Below are 27,475 nucleotides of genomic sequence, written 5' to 3'. Positions count from 1 at the left end.
CTAACCTTAGAGGAGCATAGAAATCTCTCACTGACTGTTCTAGAGACCCATAGGAATTAGGATATTCCTGAGGTGGCATGGGTTGGAATTCTTGGGCCATCATTAGGTCAACTTAGAACTGTTGAAGCCTGGAAGGCATAAACTTTAACCATCTCTACACTTATTGAATATAACAAATAATTATTTAAAAAATCAAATAGCACCCAGTGATAATTAATGAAATGCCTAAGTCCAGTTTAGCAATGCTTATGAGAAGAAATCAGATGCCATTTGGAATTTAAGTGATTAGGCTGGTGAATGAGTCTCCTGCTGTCTGAAATACAATGCAAACATACTTTTAATAAGAGACATTTCTATGGAAAAGAAAGAAAAACAACTTTAAATGGTGGGCATAATCTACCCAGATATTAGGCTCAAAGCATTTTTAGTTACAGAGGAGGAAGGTGGGGCAATTTTTCAAGTTTTCTTGCTAGTATTATAAAGAATAAGCCTTAGATTATAAGGCCTTATTAAAAAGGTAGTAGCAATTTTATTGAGTTTATATTAGAAAAATGGAAGAAGGCCGGGCACAGTGGCTCAAGCCTGTAATCCCAGCACTTTGGGAGGCCGAGGCGGGTGGATCACGAGGTCAAGAGATCGAGACCATCCTGGTCAACATGGTGAAACCCCGTCTCTACTAAAAATACAAAAAATTAGCTGGGTATTGTGGCGCGTGCCTGTAATCCCAGTTACTCAGGAGGCTGAGGCAGGAGAATTGCCTGAACCCAGGAGGCGGAGGTTGCGGTGAGCTGAGATTGCGCCATTGCACTCCAGCCTGGGTAACGAGAGAGAAACTCCGTCTCAAAAAAAAAAAAAAAGAAAATGGAAGAAAAACTTTAAAATGTTAGTTTGGAGACTTGTAACCCAGAAAATAATATTAAAAATCTCAAAAACAACAGATAATACTTGAACCTACAACAGGTGTATTATAGTATTTTTCTCTCCAGTCTCTCATTTTTACCAAAGATAAATTATGGTAGGACTGATGTGTTTGCAAAGTAAGTTTTAGTTTGATTGTACTTGGTTTGATTATTTGCATAAAGTACAGCAAAAATATAAACTTTTTTTTTTATTGGCTTTTCTGGAACTTTGTTTCATAAGGATTCTCAGATTAGACTTTTTAAAGCTGTGAGCCTAGCTATGGATTTATCTGTGCCTGCAAACACTTATATGAATTGGATGAATTCCTCCCCTCTTGAGGTCCAAAGATAACTTGAGGCTCCTGGACATGTTAGAAAGTGACATTCTTTACTTACCATAGGTCAGGAACCCTGTACAAGGACTGCATAGACAGGATATGAGGGCAGTTTTTCCATGGGGTTCTTATTGGCTTTATAAGTCAACCTCAATTTCTAGAAAAGCAGCATGAAAGCATGCCATTCTCATCAGAGCCTTGATAAAATAACCAGTGTCCCCAGTTATGTCCTGTTACAAAAGAAAACAGATTCTTAATGCACTTAGGCAAACACTATGTTGCCGTAAGTTAGGAATACTCACATATTATTTCCAAATTCTGCAGAAATTAGGTAGAGAGAAATATGCTCAAAATTTTGCTTATAGGTTATATTTTTTTTTTTTTTTTTTTTTTGAGACGGAGTTTCGCTCTTGTTGCCCAGGCTGGAGTGCAATGGCGCGATCTCGGCTCACCGCAACCTCCGCCTCCTGGGTTCAGGCAATTCTCCTGCCTCAGCCTCCTGAGTAGCTGGGATTACAGGCACACGCCACCATGCCCAGCTAATTTTTAGTATTTTTAGTAGAGACGGGGTTTCACCATGTTGACCAGGATGGTCTCGATCTCTCGACCTCGTGATCCACCCGCCTCGGCCTCCCAAAGTGCTGGGATTACATATAGGTTATATTTTACTCAATTGTTAAAAGTTATAAATAGTTTACAACTCTGAAAAACAAAACAAAAAGGTTCAGCAGCATTTCAGGAAGAAAAGGTCATAAAAAGATTATTTTAATCTTCTATTAGTTTAATCCATGCAATTAAGTACTGTTCTGCTTGATACTTACGGACACATTAGCTTGAAATATCCAAAAAAGTGTCCAAAAAAAGTGTCCCTCTATACCAATGGCTCAATCTCTAAAGTTGTCAGAGACCTGCACTCAAGACTATTCATGAGAGTCCTGTAGCTGATTATAAACCCTCTTTTGGAAAGAATCAAAACAAGGCAATTGTCAGTGGATGACAAGAGTCTTAGGATAGCCACAGTTAAAGATGCAATCAACAGGGAAATCTGGTCGTTTCTGTGGCACACAATAATTTAACATAACAATCGTAATTATTATTGATAGCATTGATAGCATATATTTAGGCATATCAGAATTATAGGAATCTTATATAATTTTGGAATACACATTAATCACACATTTATATGAATATAATCTAAAAAAGTTAAACACCATTTTAAATGTGATAGCATTTCCTGTATGATTTTAATATACAAAACAAGCTGCATATGTCTCTTTTGGACTTCAGAGGACCTACTATACAAAAAGGTTGATTAGGTCAAAAAAGGCTTAACTCAAGATTTGATTTTGGAAAGCTTGTTAAATATCAAAATTTAAAACACTTGACATCACAAAATGGACCACAGTTTATTTATTTAACCAATGTAATTAATTCAAAGATTTATAAACAGCAAAAATCCTTTAGTCTTTCCTAGAGAGAGGACTCAGCTTTCCAAATAGCCAGACCCAATAAAGACAGCATAGCTGGATGCAGTGGCTCGCACCTATAATCCCAGCACTTTGGGAAGTCGAGGTGGGTGGATCATGAGGTCAGGAGTTCGAGACCAGCTTGGCCAACATAGTGAAACCCCATCTCTACTAAACATACAAAACGTAGTTGGGTGTGGTGGCACACACCTGTAGTCCCAGCTCAGGAGGCTGAGGCAGGAGAATCACTTGAACCCAGGACACTGAGGTTGCAGTGAGCTGAGACCATTCCATTGCACTCCAGCCTGGACAACAGAGCAAGAATCTGTCTCCAAAAAAAAGAAAAAAAATCTGAAAATCTGTTTCTTTTTCCTGTAGGTGAATGAAAGTCTTACTCAAAACCAAATTTTACCTTTCATTAGTGTATTAATACTAAAGCTAATTTCAATACAATTTTAAAAACAAATCTAATTTTAACCAGTTTGACCATGAGGTAAGATTTTTATAACCCTTTTTGATTTTTTGTAAAAGAAAAGATAATGCTCCAGAAAATCCCTATTATTCTGACATATAAGCCCAGGTTCTGGCCCTGTGTTAGCAAGCTTTTATTTTAATATTTAATTTATGGGAAAACTAAATAATACACTTTTAATAGTTATCAAAAGTCATAGAAACAGTTTATAACCTTAAGGCATCTACCAAGAGCAGTTTCTGACCTGCCTAATTTAGATTGAATGCTGAAATTTTAAAAACGTTTTAATTTTACCAATAGTCTTTAAAACTGTCTGTATTTACCAAAGACTACTAAAGCTATGTGAACTAAAAGGCATTAAAGTGTTTGCTTTTCGGATAAAATATTTTATTTAAGCATTTATTTTTCATTAAGCCAATTAATTAGAGGTCCTTTACATATCTTGGTAGTAAGACATCACATACATGACAGATATAAATAGACAGACAAGCAGATCTGGTAGAGGTGTAAGATTCTTCATTTGCCAGTTTTTAAGATTTTTTTCTTTTTTTTTTTAATTTTTTTTTTTAATTAATTTTTGAGATGGAGTCTCTCTACCGCCCAGGCTGGAGTGCAGTGGTGTGATCTTGGCTCCCTGCAACCTCCACCTCTGAGTTCAAGTGATTCTCCTGCCTCAGCCTCCTTAGTAGCTGGGATTACAGGTGCACACCACCATGCACAGTTAATTTTTATATTTTTAGTAGAAATGGGTTTCATCATGTTGGCCAGGCTGGTCCCAAACTCCTGGATTAAAGTGATCTACCTGCCTTGGCCCTGCAAAGTACTGGGATTACAGGTGTGAGCCACCATGCCCAGCCAAGATTTCTTTCTCATTTGATTTTAGACCATCAATCTTTTGATTACCTGTTCTCTGTCCTAAATAATTATCAGTGAGGTAACTCTAAATATGCATTTTTAAAGGGACAATTCTTAGGTGAAACAAGATAGAGAATTTATATTTAAAACAAGGGAGAATGGTGTGAGTAAAAGTTTATGTGAGATGGCCAGCAGAAACAGTTACCCTTACATGTGGAGATTTATTTAAATAAGTAAATTTTTAAATTGAATTTTGGGTGGAGGCTTTTAAAGAACAAGGCCAGGAAAGCATCCAGTTTTTAGAGCCCAGTAGATGGGCATAGCTGGAAGGCAGAATAAATCTCCCAAAATCAAGGATTCCATTTTTACACCAAATACTGGGTCTCCCCAAAGAGAGAAGTGCTATGAGATGAGATAGTGCAATGCTTTCACAATGTATTTTATTGTAAGGACGTTTCCCCAAGGCTGCTGGACAACCCAACATCAATTAGTCTGCTCTGTATAAGCCTATCCTCCAATCCATACCTTCTAGGTGCCCAAGAGCATGGCTTTTTATGTATATGCACAAAGGAGTATCACCCTGTAGTAATAGCCACTCACCGTAAGCAACTGCAATTGGAGCTTTAAAAAAGTATGCTCTTATTTAAGTATTACACATTAAGATTCAACTTTTTAAAATAATGCAAAGTAATTTTCGATGCCCCCAAAAGTCAAAAAGATCAAGTCACATAATGCAGAATAGAACAGAGCCTCAGATTTTTAGAAGTATCTGTTTGCTTATAATTCTTGGAGTTCCAAGTGGAAAACTGAGGTTTCTCCCAAAACAGGAGTCTGTGGTGCCTCTTCTGTTTCTCTCAAGGAGTCCCAGGCTGTCAGAGATTACCTTAGGTCCCTCATGTGGGGCAGTGAAGGCATGTGGGTCAGAGGACAGACAGAGTAAATGAAAAAGCAATTCAACTGACTGAGGGAAAAAAAACCCCCCAAAACTCTTTCCTTCAAAAAACAAGATCCAAGAAGAGAAAAAAGCTAAAAGGCCTTTTAAATGTATGTATAGCTTGGATATCCCCTTTTAATTAATCTCATTTACCATAGAGCTCTTGAAAAAAATTCTTTTAAATGTTTAATTGCCAGACTGTAGCCGGTTGACTGTTAGGGACAAACAGCCAATACTTCTGACATTTAAGACTTTTATTTTCCCAAAGGAATTTTTCCAAGTACAACTGTTACTAGAAAAAGGGGTCTTGATCCAGACCCCAAGAGAGGGTTCTTGGATCTCACACAGGAGGGAATTCAAGGCAAGTGGTAGGGTGCAATGAGAAGAGAGAGTTTATTGAAAGCTACTCCACTGCAGAGCAGGTCATCCTTAAGTTTTTCTTGTATAGGGGTCATCTCTATGTAAAAGCTAAGCTAAGCTGCGTCTATGTAAGCATGAACAGAGAGCATGACCAAATTTATATTCTACTGATTTAAAGAAAAGTATTCTTGATGTTTTAGTGTGTGAATACATCAAACCATAACTGTAACAATCTTGAAAGCATATTTTGTTATGGGTATGGGAACATTTGGACTTTCTGCTGTTGTAGGAGTGTGTCTATGAAGGTATCGTAGGCTGTTTCCTTCACTGCAAATGTCTTATGATTGTGGGTAGTGACCAGCAAGGAATGTGCCCAGTTAATCTGAAGATGGAGCTGAACTTAAAATGGGGTTACTCTGGCTTTCCTAGTCTCCTGCTTCCCTAACAAATCCAATAGCCTTAAGTAAGGTTATGATTTAACCACGGCTAGACAAAGTGTCTACCAAGAGATTGCAAGCAGTTTTTATAAGATCTAGATTCGCCTCCAAGATAGCTCAGAGAAAGGAAAATTCCAGACAGAAAATTGCAAGCTGCCTAACATGAACCTGAAAATTTCCACCCTCTGAATGGCAGAGATGGAGAGAGAGTACCCCCATATGGTCACAAAGACAATGGAGGGAAAAAGAATAAATAAATGGCAAAGGTCACATAAATATCAAACCAGAAAAGACTCATTTCCTAAGCTGGGAATTGAACCCATGCCACCATCATGAAAGGGCAAAGCCTCAGCCACAGAGCTACGGCATGAGGAAGTTGCTATTGTTCCTTTCAGAAGTAATCTGGAGCAGACAGTTTCAAGTTTGCAAAGGATTTTAACTGCTTAAGAGAATGTTTAAGGCTAGCCATGACATTATCATGTGTCCTTTCAGACTGGCTGCCTTAACTGAACCTGAACATTTCCACCCTCTGGATGGCAAAGACTGAGAGAGAATACCCCCACATGGTCACAAAGTCAAGCTGTCAAGGACATAAAACAAGACAAGAGGGCAAACTTCATTTGTTTTTTGTTTCAGGGACCCATAGCAAAGTCTGTAACTGACAAGTGTGCTGGGCTGGCTCGAACAGCAGGCTTATAGGGGTCCTATACCCACATTCTGTTCTGTGGTAACCCCTTCACAGCAGAACAATGCAGAACGACAAATTCATAGCACAAAGTACACCAGATTCACTACAACCTAAGACTAGTTAGTCATGCACATTTTTTTTTCTTATTAATTAAAACCTTGCAGAGGAGAGAAACAGATTTTTTTTTTTCTTTTTACCATTTACTCAACTGGTTTGCACAGAGAGTGTGAGGTGAGGACCCTGGCTGGTAAGAAATTCTTACCCTTTTGCCTGCATGCCAGGGTTTTGGTTTCCCTCTCTGCAGCTTCCACAAGAGCAGAGCAGCTTTTGATGTCCCTGCTTGCTGGGCCATAGCTTCTGGGGCCAAGCTGCGTTATGAAAGAATATCATCTTTTTCCATTTCATGGAACCAGACAGAAGCCTCTCATTTTTGCAAGACGCCGCCCAGTGGGCTGCATGGGAGAATAAGATGTCAAATTAAACACAAAAAGGAAAAATGGATCAGGATGTGAGTGATAAAACTCTGGACACATGAGCTGCCAGTTCTCTCCTCTTAAAGACAGCACTGATCAAAGAAAAACTCCAGCTGAATTAAATTTAAAAGAGGTTAATTGAGCAATGAACAATTTGTGAATTGGGCAGCCCCCCAATCACAGCAGGTTCACAGAGACTCCAGCACAGCTACGTGGTGGAAGAACCCCGAATATCTGAGACTGTCTCAGTTAGTTTAGAAAGTTTATTTTGCCAAGGTTGAGGATGGGCACCTGTGACACAGCTTCAGGAAAGACATGTGCCCAAGGTGCTCGGGGCACAGCTTGGTTTTATACATTTTAGAGAGCCACGAGACATCAATCAACATATGTAAGCTTAGCATGAAAGGCTGCAAAACGAACCTCTCACACCGAACTGGAGAAAACCCCTGCCTTTTTAAAGGCTTACAGCTCTAGAAATTACATGTGAAAGGGTCTTGATCCGTGAGGTAAGCATGGGGTATGTGACTTAGGTGGGGGGTTGATCATGTTTAGGCACAAACAGTGCCTTCCGGGAAGCTTCCTTCATACCATGCCTGCAATCTATAGGAGGGAGATTAGGTGGCTCCCAGTCTACCAGCCTTTACTTCTCCTGTTGAAATGCAATGTAGACGTCAAGGGAGAGGTTGTCTTAGATGGGTCAGGGTGATTCAGGGTCTCCTTCCTCATAAGAAGTACAGTGGTTCCGTCCAGAAAGGCGGGGAGAAATCAAAGCTGGGAGGGAGCTTCCAGGTCACAGGTAGATGAGAGAAAAATGGTTGCATTCTTTTGAGTTTTGGATAAGCCTTTTCAAAGGGGGCATTCAGGTATGCATCTGTCTCAGTGGGGCAGAGGGATGACTTTGAATAGAATGTGAGGCCGGTTTGCCCTGAGTGGTTCCCAGATTGACATTTCCCTTTAGTTTAGCAATTTTGGGGCCCAAGGTTTCCCCTTCACACTTTGTATGACTGTGAGTTGGCATAGTGTCAGTGAGGTTGTGCTGTGTTGTTTTGAGATCGGTGGGAATGCATGAAAGGGTGCTCTGTGGGGGAGAGCTGAGGCCAAGCTCTATCCTTACTCTGTCTCACACAGACATACACAAACATACAGGCACACACAGAGACCTTATAGCTTTCAAAAAGTAACATAAAACTTACTAATTTATGTAAGAGCCGTTTTTCATCTTTTCCCCACTTTTATTCAAATTGTGTTTCTGGCAGATGGAACAAGTTGTTACCTATTCATTCTAAGGGCAAATACTTTCATTGATATTTGTGGGGGAAACCTTTAAGATCTTTTTGCTTGTCCTGACATAAACTCATAGAGGCTGTGGCTCAGCCTCAGGTGGTTGTTTTAATCAATGGCAAAGCTACTTTTTAAAGTGGGCTGAGCTAAGGAAAAGGCTTTGGAGTTTTCTTAAGAGACTGGGGCTTTAGTTGGTATTTATCAGGAGGAGAAGTAAATTTCTCAAATGTTATGATAAGAAGCTGTACTACAAGTAATAGTGAGGAGCTTCAATTCTGGGGTCGAAAGCCAGAATTACTTCCTTGGATGTTTGCATTTGAAAGAGATGGCTCTCAGGTTCTTGAGAATTTAGTTCTGGATGGTAGAAGATTTACATCTCAAAGAGGGAGAGGAACAATGCAGATTTTTTTTTTTTTTGAGATGGAGTTTCGCTCTTGTTACCCAGGCTGGAGTGCAATGGCACAATCTCGGCTCACTGCAACCTCCGCCTCCTGGGTTCAGGCCATTCTCCTGCCTCAGCCTCTTGAGTAGCTGGGATTACAGGCACGTGCCACCATGCGCAGCTAATTTTTTGTATTTTTAGTAGAGACGGGGTTTCACCATGTTGACCAGGATGGTCTCCATCTCTTGACCTCGTGATTCACCCACCTCGGCCTCCCAAAGTGCTGGGATTACAGGCTTGAGCCACCGCGCCCAGCCCTAACAATGCAGATTTTTAAAGTAACTGCTCTAAAAGGATTTCCAGGGACATACTTGCCTACTGCCAGGTTTTGGTCTGGGATAAACAGGAAATTCTCCCAGCAGCATTGAGCTTTAACATGTCAGTGCTTAAGGGAGAATGGGGCGATGGAGGATTATTTATCTGAAAAGTCTGCAGTGTTTACATGTCCAGGCTGAGGCTGGGGGCAATTATTATTTAAGATTTCCTTCTTAAGGGCAGGACAGTCCCTTTTCCAGCGTCCTGCAAGCATCTTTCAGAGGGAAGGTTTTGGGATTGGTAAGAAGGATGGGTATGTTGGGTGCAATGAGTTCTAAATTTCTCTTCAAAGAATCAGTATGTGAGTATGTTCAGTTCTTTGTCCTCCTTTTTATAGTTTAACTTCTTTGTAGTTTCAGTAAACAACTTTTCCACCAGTTCTAATCAGTAGTTCACATCTGTTCCCCTGGTCATTTGCTCCATCCTGACTCACCCTGATCATCTGTTTTGACCTGAGTCACCTTTAGTTACTTGTTCTGTAACCATCCCACCAAACTGATCACCCCACAACTCTGGCTCATATTCCTGCTGCCTTTAAAATAGCTAATTGAAATTAGCTTAGACTGTGCAGTCCAATCCTAGCCAATAGGGGAATGACACAGCAGTAGGGAATACCTGTGTCAGTGATAAGAACACCTTTTCTTCCCTTGTTCAGGTGTGTGCTTGCCATTGCTCCATTTGTGAGATACACCCTTCTACAGAAGTAAACTGCCTAGCTGAGAAAATTTATATTTGAGTGTTACTTCCGTGGAAGGAAAATAAAATGAAATAAAATAGAACAGAATATAGTTTAAATAATAAGCATAACACAAGTAGTAGTTAACTGAAAGTAAAGGCCCTTTAGGAGTTGTACAAAGGTTAAGGAACTTAAGTAACCTCTCCCTAGTGAAGCTGCAAGCTTATCTTGCATTCAGGCTAGGTTGTAAGCTGGATAAATTCAGAAAGGAAAAGGCTAACAGACCAGGCACCACCCTCTCTCTATGTAGATAAGAGCACCAGAGCACATCTTTAGGTCTGCAGCCTGCACATTCCTGCATTTCCTGTTCTTCTGATCTCCCTGAATGACCTCCCCCCACCTTTCAACCCCCATCTCAGCTGCAAGATTACAGAGTTAAATGACCACGAAGCCCAAGATTGTAAAACTTGACTAACTGTCTTTGTCTGAAGTCTGCTTCCTGCCTTGATTTCCTGCTTCAAACAGCGTATAAGCTAAACTGCCTTCTTTGTTGGGGTTGGCAGCCATTTTAGGCGTGAGCCTCCTACCATCCCGGGTGCCCAAAATAAAGTTCTCTTCTGTCTCCATTGTCTCTTTGTCTTCTAAGCCAGAGTTTTGCTACAACAACGCTTCTTTAGCGGCACCAAAAATTTACATACAACAGGTGGGGCTTTAGGTTATTACTAAAGCCACATTTCTGTTTCACTAAGACTCACTTAGTAGGGCACAGTGGCTCACATCTGTAATCTTAGCACTTTGAGAGGCTGAGGCAGGTGGATCATGAGGTCAGGAGTTTGATACCAGCCTGGCCTACATGGTGAAACCCTGTCTCTACTAAAAATACAAAAATTAGCTAGGCATGGTGGCATGTGCCTGTAATCCCAGCTACTCAGGAGGCTGAGGCAGGAGAATCACTTGAACCGGGACCCGAGAGGTGGAGATTGCAGTGAGCTGAGATCATACCACTGTACCCCAACCTGGGCTACAGAGTAAGATTGTCTAAAAAAAATAAAGTGGCTCCTATTAAAAAAAAAAAAAAAAAGACTCACTTAGTAAAGCCAGGACATTTATTTATTTTTTAAAAATATTTATTTATTTATTTATTTATTAGATATGGGGTCTGACTCTGTGGCCTAGGCTATAGTACAGTAGCACAACCATAGCTCACTGCAGTCTCAAACTTCTGGGCTCAGCAGATCCTCCTACCTAGGCACATACCACTATGCCCAGCTAATTAAAAACAATTTTGTGTAGAGACAGGGTCTCACTATACTACTCAGGCTGGTCTTGAACCCCTGGCCTCAGGTGATCCTTTTGCCTCAGCCTAGAACAGTTATTTTAATTCTTCAAAGAATTGGGTGGCAGCCTCAACTATAACATTAAGGGATTGGACTGCCTATCCAACTGCACTATTTTGAAATTACCCCTTTATATCACAGAGAAGATTTCCAACTGATGTGGAAACCGAAAGATTCCTGTGTTCCAGGGCTTCTGAATTTAGAGCTGTGTACCTATGAATCTTTTAACAGAGGCTTTAGGCTGAATTCCTGCCCTCTGAGTGCATCATTCCACTTTAGCCCCTTGACCTTTAGAGGGAAGTCTTCCATAATACCTCCCATTACACTGTGAATATCAACCTCCCACTGGGCCCTTTGCAGGAAGGAGGTGGAGAAGGGGAGTTTATGGTGGGTGTAGATTTAAGGTTTTGTTCTAAATCTGAGTTCTGTTCTTTAATTTTATTAAGGGAGCTTTTTTAGGCTACCTGTGATACTTTTTGTGTCCTTCTTTCAATTTCATCTTCACATATGGGTAATTAGGACATTTGTTTAGGGTGAGTGCTCCTAAAAATTCTTTTACATATTAAATTACATTTTAATATGTAAAAATCCTTTTACATATTAAATTACATTTTAATATGTAAAAATCCTTTTACATATTAAAGCTTTTCGAACTCAAAGGATCTATCATCTGGCCATTGACAATTTAGGGTTCCTATCTTACTTGTTTTAAGATATGATTCAAAACCAATAAGCCTTTATACGGCTTGACCATAAAACTGCAGTAATGATATATTTCAGGATCTCAATGTTATTAGTGCTGGCTCTTTTCTGTCTGTACCTGTAACTAACAACAACACAACAGAAATCTCAGAAATATAGTTACTTCTTGAAAACATCTAGGATTTTGGTCAATATGGCACCATATAGATAGAGCTTTAAAATAGAATTGATTGATTTTTTTGAATAATCTAGAATTCTAGATGTAGTAAACATTTACAATTTGATTTATTTAAATTAAGGTGGTTTCTCACAAATCTTGTGTTATTTGGTAAAGACTCAGGACCAGTTTAACCTTTGTTATCTTGAGATTTATAATTAGAATATATGATGTCTATCTAACATCAGGATTATAAACAACCTAAGTTTGTAAATTGATGATTTTAACCTTTTCCTGCTCTTAAAAATTAATATACTATTTTAATTAGTTTAAAAAGCCAGTCCTTTTTATTCACAGATTCAACTACCTTTAGAACATTCTTAGGAAAAAAATTGTGGCAGAGTATGCAGCATATGGTAAAAAAGAGCATTGTGTAGTAGCATATTTCCTGTAATGACAACTCTGCAATACAAGGCATGCATTAGTAGAAAACTCTGTTCCTCTGAAGCATAGGTATAACGTGCATGTTGTAATGGATTGATCAGACTTTAGGAGTAATAGTGCTCTAATAGTAAGCTCATCTTGTTGGGAATAAATCTTTGGAATTTTAACTCATGAGTGATTTGTGAAGTCTATAGTAGAATCATTGAAAATTCAATCTGTAATCAATATTTCAAACTATTTGTTACTGTTTTCCTTTCTGTAACTGATGGATCCTGGTGGTTTGCTATCTTACAAATCAGTCTCACATTGAAGATTCTTGGCCTAGGACTCAGACGTGATAGATTGTGGCGTTTCTCTGTGCCCACTGCCTTAGGAAGTCCTTGAGTATAATTGTAACCAGTGTGTTTCTCTTTCTCCCTGTGGCTATGGAAACCCCTTCAGGTTGGTGGATACTGGGATAAGTCCTGTAGCACAGTGACTCAGCTGAAGGAAGGTCTCAACCGAATCCTCTGCCTGATCCCCTACAATGTGATCAATCAATCTGTCTGGGAGTGCATTATGCCGGAATGGCTGGAAGCCATCAGAACAGAAGTCCCAGATAATCAGTTAAAAGAATTCAGGGAAGTATTAAGGTGGGTAAGTAGTTTAATGAAGTCACTGTAATTATAATCATATCTAATGTTTGTTGAGCAGGTACTGTGTGCCTGTCACCCTGCTAAGCGTTTTATATAATCTCATTTACTTTTTAACAACCCTGTGGAGAAACTTGAAGCCCCAACATGAAATAGCTGCCATACGTTGAGCTAAGATGATTTGGCATTTTCCAGAAAAGATTTTGTTCTTGTGGAATAGTAAATAGACAAAAACAGATTGTTTGCTTATTTTCAAATATAATTATAATTGGTGGAATGTGGTGGGACAGTACAAAGGGAACATGTTTTAGATGCTGTGGAGCAACACAAATGCCTTAGTAATGCAATTCTTTCTGTTAAACCTACTATGAGGAAGAACAGTAATGGTTGTTAACAATCATATGAATTATTTATAAGATCTCTATTCCAATGATGTAAACTTCTCTTACAGTAAAGTGAAACATGGCGGTAACAGTTCAGAACACAAACTAAAGGCTTGGCTCTCCAAATAGGGTATAGTTAGAAAAACATTGATGGCATCAGTAGAACCCAGTCTGTGCCCATTGGTCATTTACTTTTGTTGCTCTGCTTTCCAGCAAAATGTTTGACATTGAACTCTGTCCTCTGCCTTTCTCAATGGAGGAGATGTTTGGCTTTATTAGTTGTCGGTTTACAGGATACCCCTCCTCTGTGCAGGAGCAAGCTTTACTATGGCTGCATGTAAGTGAATAATACTTTTGATCATTTTTAGGCAATAGTTCTTAGTTTCTAAGATTCAGGTTCCTGGGTCGAGGGGGTGGGAGTTATAGCAAAGAGTCTGTAAGTCCCTATGTTTGCCAAGAAAGAATATCTCCTATGCATAGATAAATGAGTAAATGTCAAATATGTCACTCTAGTTGTGGTTTATGAGATATAAATTGTGCAATAATATTACTGAATTCATAGTAGCTTTAGGTCCTTTTGTACTTTTCCATCAATGGTTATTAAAAGTATAATAGCTGTCTTGTGAGATTCTGATAAATCTTTGATATTAAACAGGTCCTTTACTTGGAAAGATGAGGAAGGATTTAGGGAGTAGTTCATGCTGTTCCCTCAGCCTGGGATGACTTTCTCTCCTGGCTGTATTTGTGAACTCTAACTTACCTTTTAAAGTCCATCTCAAAAATTATCTCCTGTGTGAAGTTTTCTGCTACTTTCAAACCCTCATCTTCCCATCAGAATTTCTTCTCCCACTGGTTACACAGGTTCTCTGTGTGAATTTGGTTCTATTTCTGTCTCACAGTTTTTGTCTGTCTCTCCACCTGATTACAAGCTCCTGAGTTCAGGGGCCAGGTCTTACTCATTTCTGTATTTACAACCCTCTTCATTCTCTCCTCCTAGAATATGGCACATGCTTTGTATTTAGTAGATGTTCAATAAAAGTTTATTAATTGGAATACCTGATATAAAGTTTGGACAGTTTGAGAAAATGAGAACAGAATCGATGTTTAGACCAGGCGTCCCCAAACTTTTTGCACAGGGGGCCCGTTCACTGTCCCTCAGACCATTTGAGGGCCGCCACATACTGTGCTCCTCTCACTGACCACCAGTGAAAGAGGTGCCACTTCCTGGCCGGATAAATGGCCTCAGGGGGCCGTAGTTTGGGGATGCCTGGTTTAGATTAACTACAGGTACAGATACATTTCTGTGTTATGCAAGGACAGGATCCTGGAAGCCCGTCAAGTTGTAAAGATGCCTTTCTGGGTTTGACACTAAAGAGCAATATTCACATTTGACAAAGAGTAAAGGGACCGTTTTTTAAAAAGTCAACATTTGGGCCAATGAGGCAGCTCACACCTGTAATCCTAGCACTTTGGGAGGCTGAGGTGGGCGGATCACTTGAGATCAGGAGTTCAAGACCAGCTGGCTAACATGGACAAAGCGCATCTTCACAAGAAATACAAAAATTAGCAGGATGCGGTGGCACATACCTGTAGTCCCGGCTACTTGGGAGGACAAGCCAGGAGAATCTCTTGAGCCTAGGAGGTCGAGGCTGCAGTGAGCTATGATCAATCCACTGTACTCTAGCCTGGGCAACAAAGTGAGACCCTGTCTCAAAAAAAAAAAAAAAAAAAAAGTCAACTTTGGGATTTAGAATTTTAACTGTTTATTCCCAAATGGATTTCAATAAGGTAATTCTCCTTTTAAGAAAGCCAGTCTTCCCACAGATGGCTGGATGTTGCCTCGGTTACCCAGTTGCACAGCCCTTACACTGTGCTTTTTGGGAATTAACATACATACAGCTTTGGCCCCCCTATTACAGCTACATTTATGTTTTATGGACTGGGCTTTCATTCAGCCTTGGTTATTATAAGACAGAGTGCTGCAGTCGAAGGTTTTCCAGCCTTGGTCTATTTGGAGGATAGAGTGGACACTATAGTGTTTGGAGTTGACTCATTTATAATTAATTGTGGAAACATGTGCTCCAGTGGAAAGGAGAGCTCCAGTGTGCCAGGCACTGGAATAAAAATGGGATGGGAAATAGTCCTTTCTGCGTACTTCCTTTCTTTAAGCAGTTCACAGTGGGAGGGATAAGATTTAGATCATTAAACAGAACAAAGGGTAACAATTGCTGTAATAAAGGTATGTATAAAGGTTAAGAAAGCAGAGAAGTGGGTTGGGTTAATTCTGTCTGAAGGAAGAAGACATTTTCTCCAGCAAATTAATGACAGATAAGGTGACTTGATTTGGGCCCAGATTGACACCAAGTTGTACCAGACAGCAAGGTTGGATGAGTCATTCAAATCAGAGTGGGGGTGGACTGGAGAAACAGAGCTAGTCCAGGAGAAAGGTGGGGATCTAAGGCACTAGCCGTGGGTATGGAAAGTGGGGAACAGCATCAAGAGAAACTGAGAAGTTTTAATAGAAAGAACATGGCAACCTATGGGATCTTGGGGGTGGGAAAAGGGGAAAGTTCAGTGATAACTTTGATTTTCTTACTATGAAAATTGGAGGATGACCGTGTTGATAGAATACACGTAAGGCTAAATGTCCTCGTGTTCAATAATCTGCTTTGGAAAAAGAAGATTAAATGTAGCTTTTTTGAGTTTTAAAATTTACGTGTGTTTTTGGGGGGATATATGCCTTTTTTTCCCTAGGTATTATCAGAGTTAGATATCATGGTTCCTCTTCAACTACTAATAAGTATGTTTTCTGATGGAGTTAATTCAGTCAAAGAACTGGCAAATCAAAGAAAATCAAGAGTCAATGAACTGGCAGGGAACCTTGCATCTCGAAGGGTAATTATTGCCACATTTGTTCTTGTCTTACTTCTAAAAATCTGGAAAACCCTTGTCAATTATCTTAGGCCTGAAAGTACTGTCATAAGAAACCAAAAATGTGTTTTCAGCCCATCTCATTGTGTTAATTTTTTAATTGCATTAAATAGTCACATTTGTTTGGTATAGTGTGTAATCAGTAAGTTATTGAGTTTTCATTTTCTTTTTAATTTCTTTGAATTTTAGCTTTCGCCCTTGATGAAAGAAAGTGGTTTTGGGTAACATTCCATTTTTGTGAGTCTCCTGGTGAATAAGATTTTTTTTACCAGCTCCTGGGCAGATAAGTGCTTCACTTTCAGAGTGAGGAGTTTGGGAGGAGTTTGATTTTTTTTCCTTGTGTTTTGGGAAGATATGATCAACTAGTGGTGACTGTGAGGGATGCTGTCACTGTGAACCCACTGGGCCCATTTTATTGACCCCTTTGCATCATTGTAGATGAGAAAAGTCAATAGAGTCTGGTCTAAAGTGTATACAAACTGCTGGACAGTTTTGATAATTTTTCTGTGGAGGCCTGGTAGAGTCTGCTGATGTGCTGCTGTTCTCAGGCCATGAACAGCTGTGGAATGGTTGAGTCTTATTGGATGGTTGGCAGAAAATGTTCTCCACGCTTTCCTTGTCAAGCCTCTCTATAAAATTTCCCCCACTGTGTGCCACAGGCCTCCAGCCATTCTACCTGGTATCTAGGAATTAGAAAATGGAACATGATTATGGGTTTGTATTCAGTGTTTTTTTTTTTTTTTTTTTTTTTTTTTGAGACGGAGTTTCGCTCTTGTTACCCAGGCTGGAGTGCAATGGCGCGATCTCGGCTCACCGCAACCTCCGCCTCCTGGGCTCAGGCAATTCTCCTGCCTCAGCCTCCTGAGTAGCTGGGATTACAGGCTCGTGCCACCATGACCAGCTAATTTTTTGTATCTTTAGTAGAGACGAGGTTTCACCATGTTGACCAGGATGGTCTCGATCTCTCGACCTCGTGATCCACCCGCCTCAGCCTCCCAAAGTGCTGGGATTACAGGCTTGAGCCACCGCGCCCGGCTTGTATTCAGTGTTTTTAAATAATGTCATTACTTATTTTGTCATCTGCCTGATAGGAGCCAGCTGCCATCCATTTATACTCTATTTCTTTTTTCTGTAACCTGCAAGATGACACTCCTTTGTGTAGCCTTTATTCTGTGCAATGTGTTCACAACAAACAATATCACAGAATTGTGTGAGGCAGCCAGGGCAGAACTCATCATCCTCATTTTGCAACCACCTAACCTGATGTTCAGTGAAGTAAAATGCTTTCCTACAGATGACACTGAATACCTGGGTATTCTGATTCTTAATGGGGTAATCTTCCTCTTTACCTTAAAAATGGTGTTTGAAGGCCGGGCACGGTGGCTCACGCCTGTAATCCCAGCACTTTGGGAGGCCGAGGTGGGTGAATCACGAGGTCAAGAGATGGAGACCATCCTGGTCAACATGGTGAAACCCCGTCTCTACTAAAAATACAAAAAGTCAGCTGGGCATGGTGGCGCGTGCCTGTAATCCCAGCTACTCAGGAGGCTGAGGCAGGAGAATTGCCTGAACCCAGGAGGCGGAGGTTGCGGTGAGCCATGATCACGCCATTGCACTCCAGCCTGGGTAACGAGTGAAACTCCGTCTCAAAAAAAAAAAAATGGTGTTTGAAGAGCTTTGTGGTTACCACAAAGATTTTTTTTTTGCCACAAAGATTTTTAAGCCAGAAAAAATATCCTGAGTTTTAGGTTCAATCATATCCCAAACCTCAGCATCATGCAATATAACTTTGTAACAAACCTGCATATGTGTCCCCCCATTCTAAAATAAAAATTGAAAAAAAAAGAGAGAAAAATATGATTTGAGAGTGATGTACAGATGTGTTAGTCAGGGTCCTGATTCAGAATTTATCCCAGATATTTTAAATGGCAGACTTTAATGGAGATTCTGCCTACAGAGTTATGGGAAAGCTTAAAGGAGCTAAAGGAGCAATATGGGTAGCCAAGGTACCCAGAGTCTGGGAACAGTCCAGTAGAAAGTCCTTATTCACCCAGGGCTGAAGGAACAAGGGAAAGAGTTCTTGGGGTACCAAATGGGAGCTGGCACTGTAAGAAAGGGCTGGTTAGAAGTTATAGAGTGATGGGGATGCTCCCAGAGATGTGGCACCCGAGTGGGCAGGGAGTGGGGAGAAATCCTCCTGCCTCTGTTTTCTCCAGCTTTCAGGCCTTCTGCTGGTGCCTCCCATTGGCTGAACCCAGCCAGGCTTGGTGGCTTATGTAATCCTAGCACTTTGTGAGACTGAACTGGGAGGATCACTTGAGTCCAGGAGTTAGATAGAGACCAGCCTGGCCCACATTGTGAGACCTTGCCTCTACGAAAAAGTTTTCAAAAAATTAGCTGGGCCTGGTGATGCATGCCTGTAGTCCCAGCTACTTGGGAGGCTGAAGTGGGAGGATCACTTGAGCCTGGGAGGTTGAGCCTGCAGTGAGCCATGATCATGCTACTGCACTCCAGCCTGGGCAACAGAGCAGGACTCTGTCCCAAAACAAAACAATGACAAAAAAAAATCCAAGAAATAAAAACCACTGACTGAACTCAACTGGAAGCCAGGCAGCAAAGCAGCTGGAGGAGACTCAGGCCACGACTCCTTGGGCATAGAGTAGGGCCAAGGAGGGTAGTAAGGGTCTGAGTGGAGCTCGGGTGGACAAATGGAGAATAACCAGTACAAAAGGTTTGTCTTATATTGCTGTCCCATAATAGTTTAATAATTGTAATCCCCAGAGACCACTTTTTAACTAATTATGCCAATCTGAGATTCTGTGTTTCTGATTCTAAAAGGTATCTTGCAATATTTTGCTTTTGTAAATTCTCGTTTTTCAGGGTACAGTTTTCAGTAGATTCAAACAATCTGGTCTAACTGGACATTTTTGACGGGATGAAAAACATATGCCTTCATTCTTCACGGTATTGATGTTACTTCCTGACAACTAGGAAGTTTGGGTGGTTTTATTTCTTGTTTTTTTTTTTTTTTTTTTTTTTTTTTTTTTTTTTTGAGACGGAGTTTCGCTCTTGTTACCCAGGCTGGAGTGCAATGGCGCGATCTCGGCTCACTGCAACCTCCGCCTCCTGGGCTCAGGCAATTCTCCTGCCTCAGCCTCCTAAGTAGCTGGGATTACAGGCACACGCCACCACGCCCAGCTAGTTTTTTGTATTTTTAGTAGAGACGGGGTTTCACCATGTTGACCAGGATGGTCTCGATCTCTCGGCCTCGTGATCCACCCGCCTCAGCCTCCCAAAGTGCTGGGATTACAGGCTTGAGCCACCACGCCCGGCTTATTTCTTGTTTTTATATATTGAGAGGATCCATAGTATTTGGAGGTACTAATGCCATTGGCTAAGGAAGGAAATGAGTGTGACAGCTGGAAATACCTTTCGTAGAGTCCCCAAATATTTTATACAGCCATTTGAGCTTCTGTGAGTTCATTTCTATGTGTTGCCATTCTTTCTTGTAGGTGAGTGTTGCCTCGGATCCTGGTCGACGAGTTCAGCACAATATGCTCAGTCCATTTCATAGTCCTTTCCAGAGTCCATTTCGGAGTCCTATGCGTAGTCCGTTTCATAGCCCTTTCAAGAATTTTGGACACCCAGGAGGAAGGACTATTGATTTCGATTGTGAAGATGATGAAATGAATCTAAATTGTTTCATCCTCATGTTTGATCTTCTCCTGAAGCAGGTAGCTGAAGCATGAGCTTCCTTTAGTTCAGAGGTGAAGAATGAGGGAAAGTGTTGTACAGCAATTCTTTCCTTGTGCTGGGCATCTCCACACTTACTAAAATGATGCAGCATCACCCAAGACCTTTTGCAAACTCCTTTGGGGATTTCCTAAAGAGTCTGAAAACTACTTACATTGAATATCTGCAGGGATGTTGACACATGAGAACGGATGGAATTTTAGAAACACCTTAGCGTCATTAGAATTGATTCTTTTAAATAAATTGGATGAACAACCCTATAGTGATGGGGCTAATTTTAATATATTTTATACATTGATTTTTAAAGTTAATTTCAAAAGAGAAGTTAAAAAGGTTTTGATTAGAATATTTCTTTTTAATCTTTTATCTTGAAATAATTTCAGATTTGCACAACAGTTACAAGAATATGTTAAAGAATTCCCAAATATTCCTCCCCGCAATTCTCCAGGTGTTAACATTTACCACATCTGCTTCTGTCTCTCTTTCTCCGCATGTGTATGCATTAATTTTTTAATAGATTTTTTGAGACTAAATTGCAAACATGATGCCCTTTTATGCCTGCACATTTCAGAGTGTATTTTCTAAACAATAAAGACATTCTCTTACATAACCACAGTACAGTTATCAAAATCAGTAAATTAATAGTGTTGTAGTACTACCATGTAACTTACAGAAATTATTAATTTTTAAAATTAATATAATAATATCTTTATAGCAAGAGAAAAAAGCCTGGTTTTGATTAAGGAACACTCTAGGAGCACTCATTGCAATTATATGTACTGTCTCCTTTGTCTACTTTAATCCAGGATGGTTCCTCAGTCTTTATCTTTCATATCCTTGACTTTTTAAAAAATTATTTTTAATTTTTGTGGGCAGATTGTAGGTGTGTATATTTACGGGGCTTGACATTTTTGACGAGTATAGTCCAGTTGTTTTGTGGAATGTTCCTCAATTTGAGTTTGTCTGATGCTTCCTTATGAATTAATTTGGGCCATCCATTTTTTGGCAGGAAGACCACAGATGTGACATCCTTTATAATGGATCTGACATCCTTTATAATGGATCATGTCAGCAGGCATAAGATACAATGATGTCCCATTACTGTAATGATAACTTTGGTCACCTTAACCAAGGGACCAAAAGTTGCCAGCCTTTTCTGTGATAAAGTCACTATTTTCCCTTTTGTCACTAATAAGTAACTTATAAATACCTTATGAGATTTCCTGTTTATTATCAGACTTTCATCCACTAGTTTTAGCATCAATGGATGATTAATCAATTATTACTATTATGGCAGTCAAGTGATAATTTTCTAATTCCATCATTTCTTTCTAAATGTATTAGCTGGTATTCTACCGATGGAATAGTTTCTCTTTTCCCACGTATGTGTTTATTTATCTACTCATTCCTGCAGTATCCATGGATTTTTATGTAATTTGGTTATAATCTGTGACTATGATTCTGTATTTTGACGCTTGTATTATTCCACATTTGGCCAGTGGGAATCTTTTTGAGCTGGCTCCTGTGTTCTTTTGGCTTGTCCACATCCTTCTGTGAACTCTTCCTTAATTTCTCATGTGATATGATGTTCCAGGCTCATCTTATATTTTCCTAGCCCCAACCCTGGAATTCAGCCATTTCTCCAAGGAGCCCTGGTTCCTTTTAGTGGTTCATGGTATTTAAAAACCAAGACCTGGACTCTAGGTGAGGAGCAGCATTTTAAAAATGTGTAAGATCTCACAAACTGATGAGCTAAAAGCAGCAACAACTTCCTTTTAAATGTCCTACATGGTTTTTAAAGTAATTCCAATTGCCTTGTCTTGTGTTTACATTCCTTCTAGAAAAACCCATGGACAGCAATGTATATTCATGGTCTTGAAGCCTATATTGTCTTTAAATAATTCAATATTGCTGTCAGTTAGTGAAAATTATCCCCAAGTAGTGTGCCAGTGGAATATTGGACAAATGGACCAAACTCCTTCTTCTTTTCTCTTTTTTCCTGTCGTGTGTGTGTGTGTGTGTCCTTTTTTCTATGTCTTTCAGATGGAGTTACAAGATGATGGAATTACGATGGGTTTAGAGCACAGCTTGTCAAAGGACATTATTTCTATTATAAACAATGTCTTCCAAGCCCCCTGGGGAGGATCCCACACCTGCCAGAAGGACGAAAAAGCAATTGAGTGCAACTTATGTCAGTCTAGTATCCTCTGCTATCAGCTTGCTTGTGAACTCCTGGAGAGACTAGCTCCCAAAGAAGAAAGCCGGTTGGTGGTAAGCAGTTGAAGAAATGAGATGACCCATGTATAATAGCATTAAAGACTGCAGTAGCTGATGTAATGGAATCTTCCTCCACCATCATCTTATACTCCATGCTGGGTTATATGTGAGACTGTGTTAAAAGAGAGTTTTTCCATTGCTTCTGCCAGCTCAGGCTCCTGGAGAGGAATACAAACTGAAGCCACACTACAGAATTCTGTTAAATGGCTTGAGTGAGCATTGTAGCACCTCCATTCATACGGTTTCATGCATTCATGCATTACTAGTATTCTTGAAAGAACTTTTTTATATTACAAAGTTTAAGTGACAATGAATACTGTAAAATTTATTAAATTTTTTTTTTTTTAATTTTTTAGACAGTGTCTCACTCTGTCGCTGAGGCTGGAGTGCAGTGGCTTGATCATGGCTCACTGCAACCTCTGCTTCCCAGGCTCAGGTGATTCTCTTACCTCAGCTTCCCAAGGAGCTGGGACTATAGGCGCCCACTACCATGCCTGGCTAATTTTTATTTTTGTGGAGATGGGGTTTGCCACGTTGCCCAGGCTGGTCTTGAACTCCTGAGCTCAAGTGATCCACCTGCCTTGGCCTCTCAAAGTGCTGGAAATACAGGCGTGAGCCACCACACCTGGCCAAATGTATGCATTTTAAAATTGTTTCTCCAGCTAACTATTGACAGACACTTGGGTTGCCCTACCTTCCCCTGTGTAACTCACATGTTGTAGTATTTTCTTGCTCCTAAAAATTTGACTACCCGGGACAACCAATATTTGTGTCTTTAATTTTTTTTTTTTTTTTTTTTTTTTTTATAGACAGAATCTCACTCTGTCACCCAGGCTGGAGTGCAGTGGCGCAATTTCAGTTGACTGCAACCTGCCTTCATGGATTCAAGCTATGCTTTTGCCTTAGCCTCCTAAGTAGCTGGAATTACAGGAGTGTACCACCACACCCGGCTAATTTTTGTATTTTTCGTAGAGATGGGGTCTCCCCATATTGGTCAGGCTGGTCTCAAACTCCTGATCTTGTGATCTGCCTGCCTTGCCTTCCCAAAGTGCTGGGATTACAGGTGTGAGACACTCCACCCAGCCATGTCTTTAAATTTTTTAAAAAAATTTATTTATTATTATTATTATTTAGAGATAGGGTCTTGCTCTGTCACCCAGGAGTGCAGTGGTGTGATCATGAATAGCTGCAGCCTCGAACTCCTGGTCTTAAGGAATCCTTCCAACTCAGCCTCCTGAGTAACTGGGCACAGGCATGCCACCAAGGCTGGATAACTTAAAACATTCTTTTAGAGATGCGATCTCACTATATTGCCTAGGCCGATCTCAAATCCTGCCCTCAAGCAACCCTCCTGCCTCAGCCTCCCAAAGCATTGGTATTACAGGCATGAACCACCACACCTGGCCAGTATTTGCATCTTTTTTTTTTTTTTTTTGAGACGGAGTCTTGCTCTGTCATCCAGGCTGGAGTGCAGTGACGTGATCTCAGCTCACTTCAACCTCCGCCTCCCGGGTTCAAGCGATTCTCCTGCCTCAGCCTCCTGAGTAGCTGGAATTAGAGGCATGCACCACCACGCCCTGCTAAGTTTTGTTATTTTCAGTAGAGACAGGGTTTCACCATGTTGTCAGGCTAGTCTTAACTCCTGACCTTGTGATTCGCCCACCTCGGCCTCCCAAAGTGCTGGGATTACAGGTGTGAGCCACCACGCCCGGCCATTTGCATTTTAATATAGCTCTGTGAACCCATAATTAAGTACTATTATTGAACAAAATGTACATGGGTGGGAGTGACTTGGTGAGTGGGCACTGATCTCAGAGACTAATGCAGAGGTGAGAAAGTAGGCCTGGGAAGATTTAAGGATGTTTTTGATCTTCTTTATGTATTTGAAGTAAAAGAAAATGTTTCAGCAACAGCAGATAGAGATTTCTTTTCACTGTTCTGGCAGTAAGCTCCAGAGTCTTCTAGGGTGTGGTGCCTTCGCCTCTGGCCGCAGCAGCATGGATCCTGGGACACAGAGGGTGTGCAGTCCAGCTTTGCTGAGCTAAGCCAAACTGTTTCTTACACCCCTTCAGGGCTGCTCATTTGGCTGCCTGCCCTGTTTATTTCAGGAGCCCACAGACAGCCTTGAGGATAGCCTCCTTTCTTCCAGACCAGAGTTTATCATAGGCCCTGAAGGGGAGGAGGAGGAGAATCCTGCAAGCAAGCATGGGGAGAACCCGGGCAATCGCACCGAGCCCACGGAACATGCTGGTAGGTGGGCTCTGACTGCCGGGGAGTGCACTGTGTGCACGGGGCCTGATGTTCAAATTACTGAGTTCTTGGTTTAATATCGAATTGGGCAAAATCAGACACGGGTTCCTTAGCATAAACTCGTGCAGAGGAATGTTTCCCACCAGACTGTAAAGAGAACAGATCCGTTACAGTTCGCATGGAACCTAGTTCCCTGAGCATCTTTCTGGCAGCAGGCTCCAGTTGTTGGTAAAAACTCATTGCCTCCCTACTCACAATGTGTGGTGTTCTCTGTGGACCAAGGCTGGGTGCTGACAATCTTGACATGCACTCAATGCATTTGGCCAAAGCAGAGCGTTTTTGGCTAGAAGCAATGGGGCCCTGGAGGTTGGGCTGTGCAGGTTGAGCTTGAAGGCTACTTTAGTGGCTCTTAGCGGGGACTGGGGAATGGACTCTTTCTCATTTGCCTCAAGGCTCTTGGGTGGATGCAGTGAGGGCAGCAAGTTGGCAGACAGGCTCAGGAATCGTACTCTAGCTCCTCTCACATGACGGCATTTAGGAATTTCAGGATGTGACTCCGTGTGGCTCTGGAAAAGCTAGATTTCTAGCTCTGGATGGTGGACTCTGGGGATTTATGAGATCTGGGCAAATTTGGGCAGCTTTTTAATCTTCCTGCATCCATGATCCAGAAGAGATAGAACAGCTTGCTCCTGGGAGCCCACTCCAGTTTCAGGAGGCATGGGCTTGACATCATTCCTTCATTGAGCAGTAAATATTGTTAGGGGACTGTTTCCTGGGGTTCACTGCAACTGGGGGGTGTCTTATTCAGACGAAGGTAACCATATAAAATCTTTGGTCGGAACTAACTGCTTTTTTGTGGATCATATGAATAGTGAATTGTGTATGAATATCATAGTTCACACTATTTCATGTCATAAAACTTACAATTTGAAGGAACACCCTACGTGATCTGGTTCACTGGTTTTCCATGTACACTTCTTGGAGCTGTAAACGGTCCATGTGATTTCCTTTGAAACATCCTCAACTGGGGTGACCCCTTGGGGGGAGATGAGAGCAAAATATAAAGACTCAGGCTCTCTACCTTGCTTCTGCCAGATCACAGATCACTCCGACTTGCTCTCTTTCATGTTTGGGTCCTTTTTTTTTTTTTTTTTTGAGATGGGGGTCTTGCTCCTTCATCCAGGCTGGAGGGCAGCAGCTAGATCATGGCTTGCTGCAGCCTTGACCTCCCTGGCTCAAGCAGTCCTCCCACCACAGCCTTCCCAGTAGCTGGGACCACAGACACGCTCCATTATGCCCGGCTAATTTTGGAAACTTTTTGTAGAGATGGGGTTTTGCTGTGTTGCTCAGGCTGTTCTCAAACTCCTAGACTCAATTGATCCACCCATCTCAACCTCCCAAAGTGCTGGGATTACAGCGTGAGCCACCACACCCGGCCATGTGTTGGAATTCTAAGATTTTCTGTCAACAAAGCAGAAAAGAAGTTTGCAATCTGCTGATCCAGTTAGCCTTTGCACTTGGTAGATGAGGAAAATCATTCCCAGATGGGTTAAACGACTTGCCCCTGGTCATGTCATTGCTACTATTTATTCACAATTCAGACTTCATATTTCATGGGATTCCACAGCTGTAATGGAACACCGGAGTCACTGAGAAGCTGAAACACCAACAAAAGCCTCACTCCCCAGCTCCAAGCCTGGGTGTCCCTGGGCTGGGGACCTGGGAACTGGAAACAACTAATTAGTGGCAGGGTTGGGACTTGAACCCAAGTCCTCTAGTTTAATTTAGGATTAATTAACTTGCTTTAGGTGCTGCAGCATCCAGGACCCAGGCCCACGTTGTGTTTCTCTCAGGCATTGATGCCTGAGGAAAGCTGGGACTTCATGCATGATCCAATCACCTGTACTCTTACTATGCAAATATATTTTTTAAACCTAAGCTAGTACACAAGATCAGTTATTGCCGCTTTTATTTATATGTAATATTTTATTGAAACAATGGTTAAAATTAAGCAATTTCTTTTTTCTTTTTTTGAGACAGGGTCTCCCTCTGTTGTCCAGGTTGGAGTGCAGTGGTGTGATCTTGGCCCACTGCAACTGCTGCCCCCAGGTTCAAGCAATTCTCCTGTCTCCGTCTCCTGAGTAGCTGGGACTACAGGCACCTGCCACCATGCCTGGCTAATTTTTTTTTTTTTTTTTTTTTTTGTAGAGACAGGGTTTTGCCATGTTGGCCAGGCTGGTCTCGAACTCCTGACCTCAAGTGATTCACCCGCCTCAGCCTCCCAAAGTGCTAGGATTACCAGCATGAGCCACTGCACCCAGCCAGCAATTTCTTTTCAAATGTTTTTCTTTTTCTTGCTGAATTGTTATACAGTCCACTTATTAAAACGCGTGCTCTATTCTCCCCTGAATGCTCCTCCAGGCTCCTGTGGCAGCTTCAGGAGGAGCTCCTCTTTTCCTGCTCAGGCTCTCTACTGTCTGCAGGATGCAGTTATAAATTGTCTCTGCAGGGGAGCCCCTCTTTTCTTTCTTCCAAAACCAGGGTTCCCTGCTGTTCAGAGCCTCCCTCCTGCTTCTGCTCTGTGGGCCTTCAGGCGGTGACCTGGAGATCTGTCCTAGAATTTGGGGGTGCTCTGTCGATATGTGTTTAGAGACTTCCCTCTCTTCTAGTGTGTTTCCTTTTTTCCCATCTTGAGGCCTGGCCCCTATTTCTTAGAGCTGTCAGATATATCCACCACCAAAAATGTATTTAAAACTTTCGTATAAAACAAAACTGTCAAGTACTTATGACAAGCATTTAAAATACATTCAGGTGGAAGATTCCCAATGGACTTTTCAGTATTTAGACCGAGAGAATTTGACTGCCTTGGAGTAATGGTTAAAATTAAGCAATTTCCTTTTTCTTTTTGCCTCTGATCCTAGGGATTGCCAAAACGTGTGATGGTGATTTTAACATATTTGTACTAGTTCCTGCGTC

At 41.1% G+C, this 27,475-nt stretch overlaps 1 protein-coding gene across 16 annotated transcripts in view; it reads left to right on the top strand.

The window, feature by feature from the left end:
• UNC79 (unc-79 homolog, NALCN channel complex subunit) overlaps window positions 1-27,475 on the top strand; it is a 261,471-nt gene that overhangs the window by 119,243 nt on the left and 114,753 nt on the right. For all 16 annotated transcript variants that reach the window (XM_074393444.1, XM_074393429.1, XM_074393440.1 and 13 more), the window contains 6 exons: window positions 12,715-12,905; window positions 13,502-13,625; window positions 16,043-16,183; window positions 19,732-19,953; window positions 22,016-22,243; window positions 24,358-24,499. In XM_074393444.1, the coding sequence (XP_074249545.1) occupies window positions 12,715-12,905; window positions 13,502-13,625; window positions 16,043-16,183; window positions 19,732-19,953; window positions 22,016-22,243; window positions 24,358-24,499 (1,048 nt within the window). The remainder of the gene's footprint in view (window positions 1-12,714; window positions 12,906-13,501; window positions 13,626-16,042; window positions 16,184-19,731; window positions 19,954-22,015; window positions 22,244-24,357; window positions 24,500-27,475) is intronic.

This window comes from Saimiri boliviensis, chromosome 2, assembly GCF_048565385.1.
Source record: "Saimiri boliviensis isolate mSaiBol1 chromosome 2, mSaiBol1.pri, whole genome shotgun sequence".
Taxonomy (NCBI): Eukaryota; Metazoa; Chordata; class Mammalia; order Primates; family Cebidae; genus Saimiri; species Saimiri boliviensis.
This window is presented reverse-complemented; position numbering and strand designations above follow the sequence as displayed.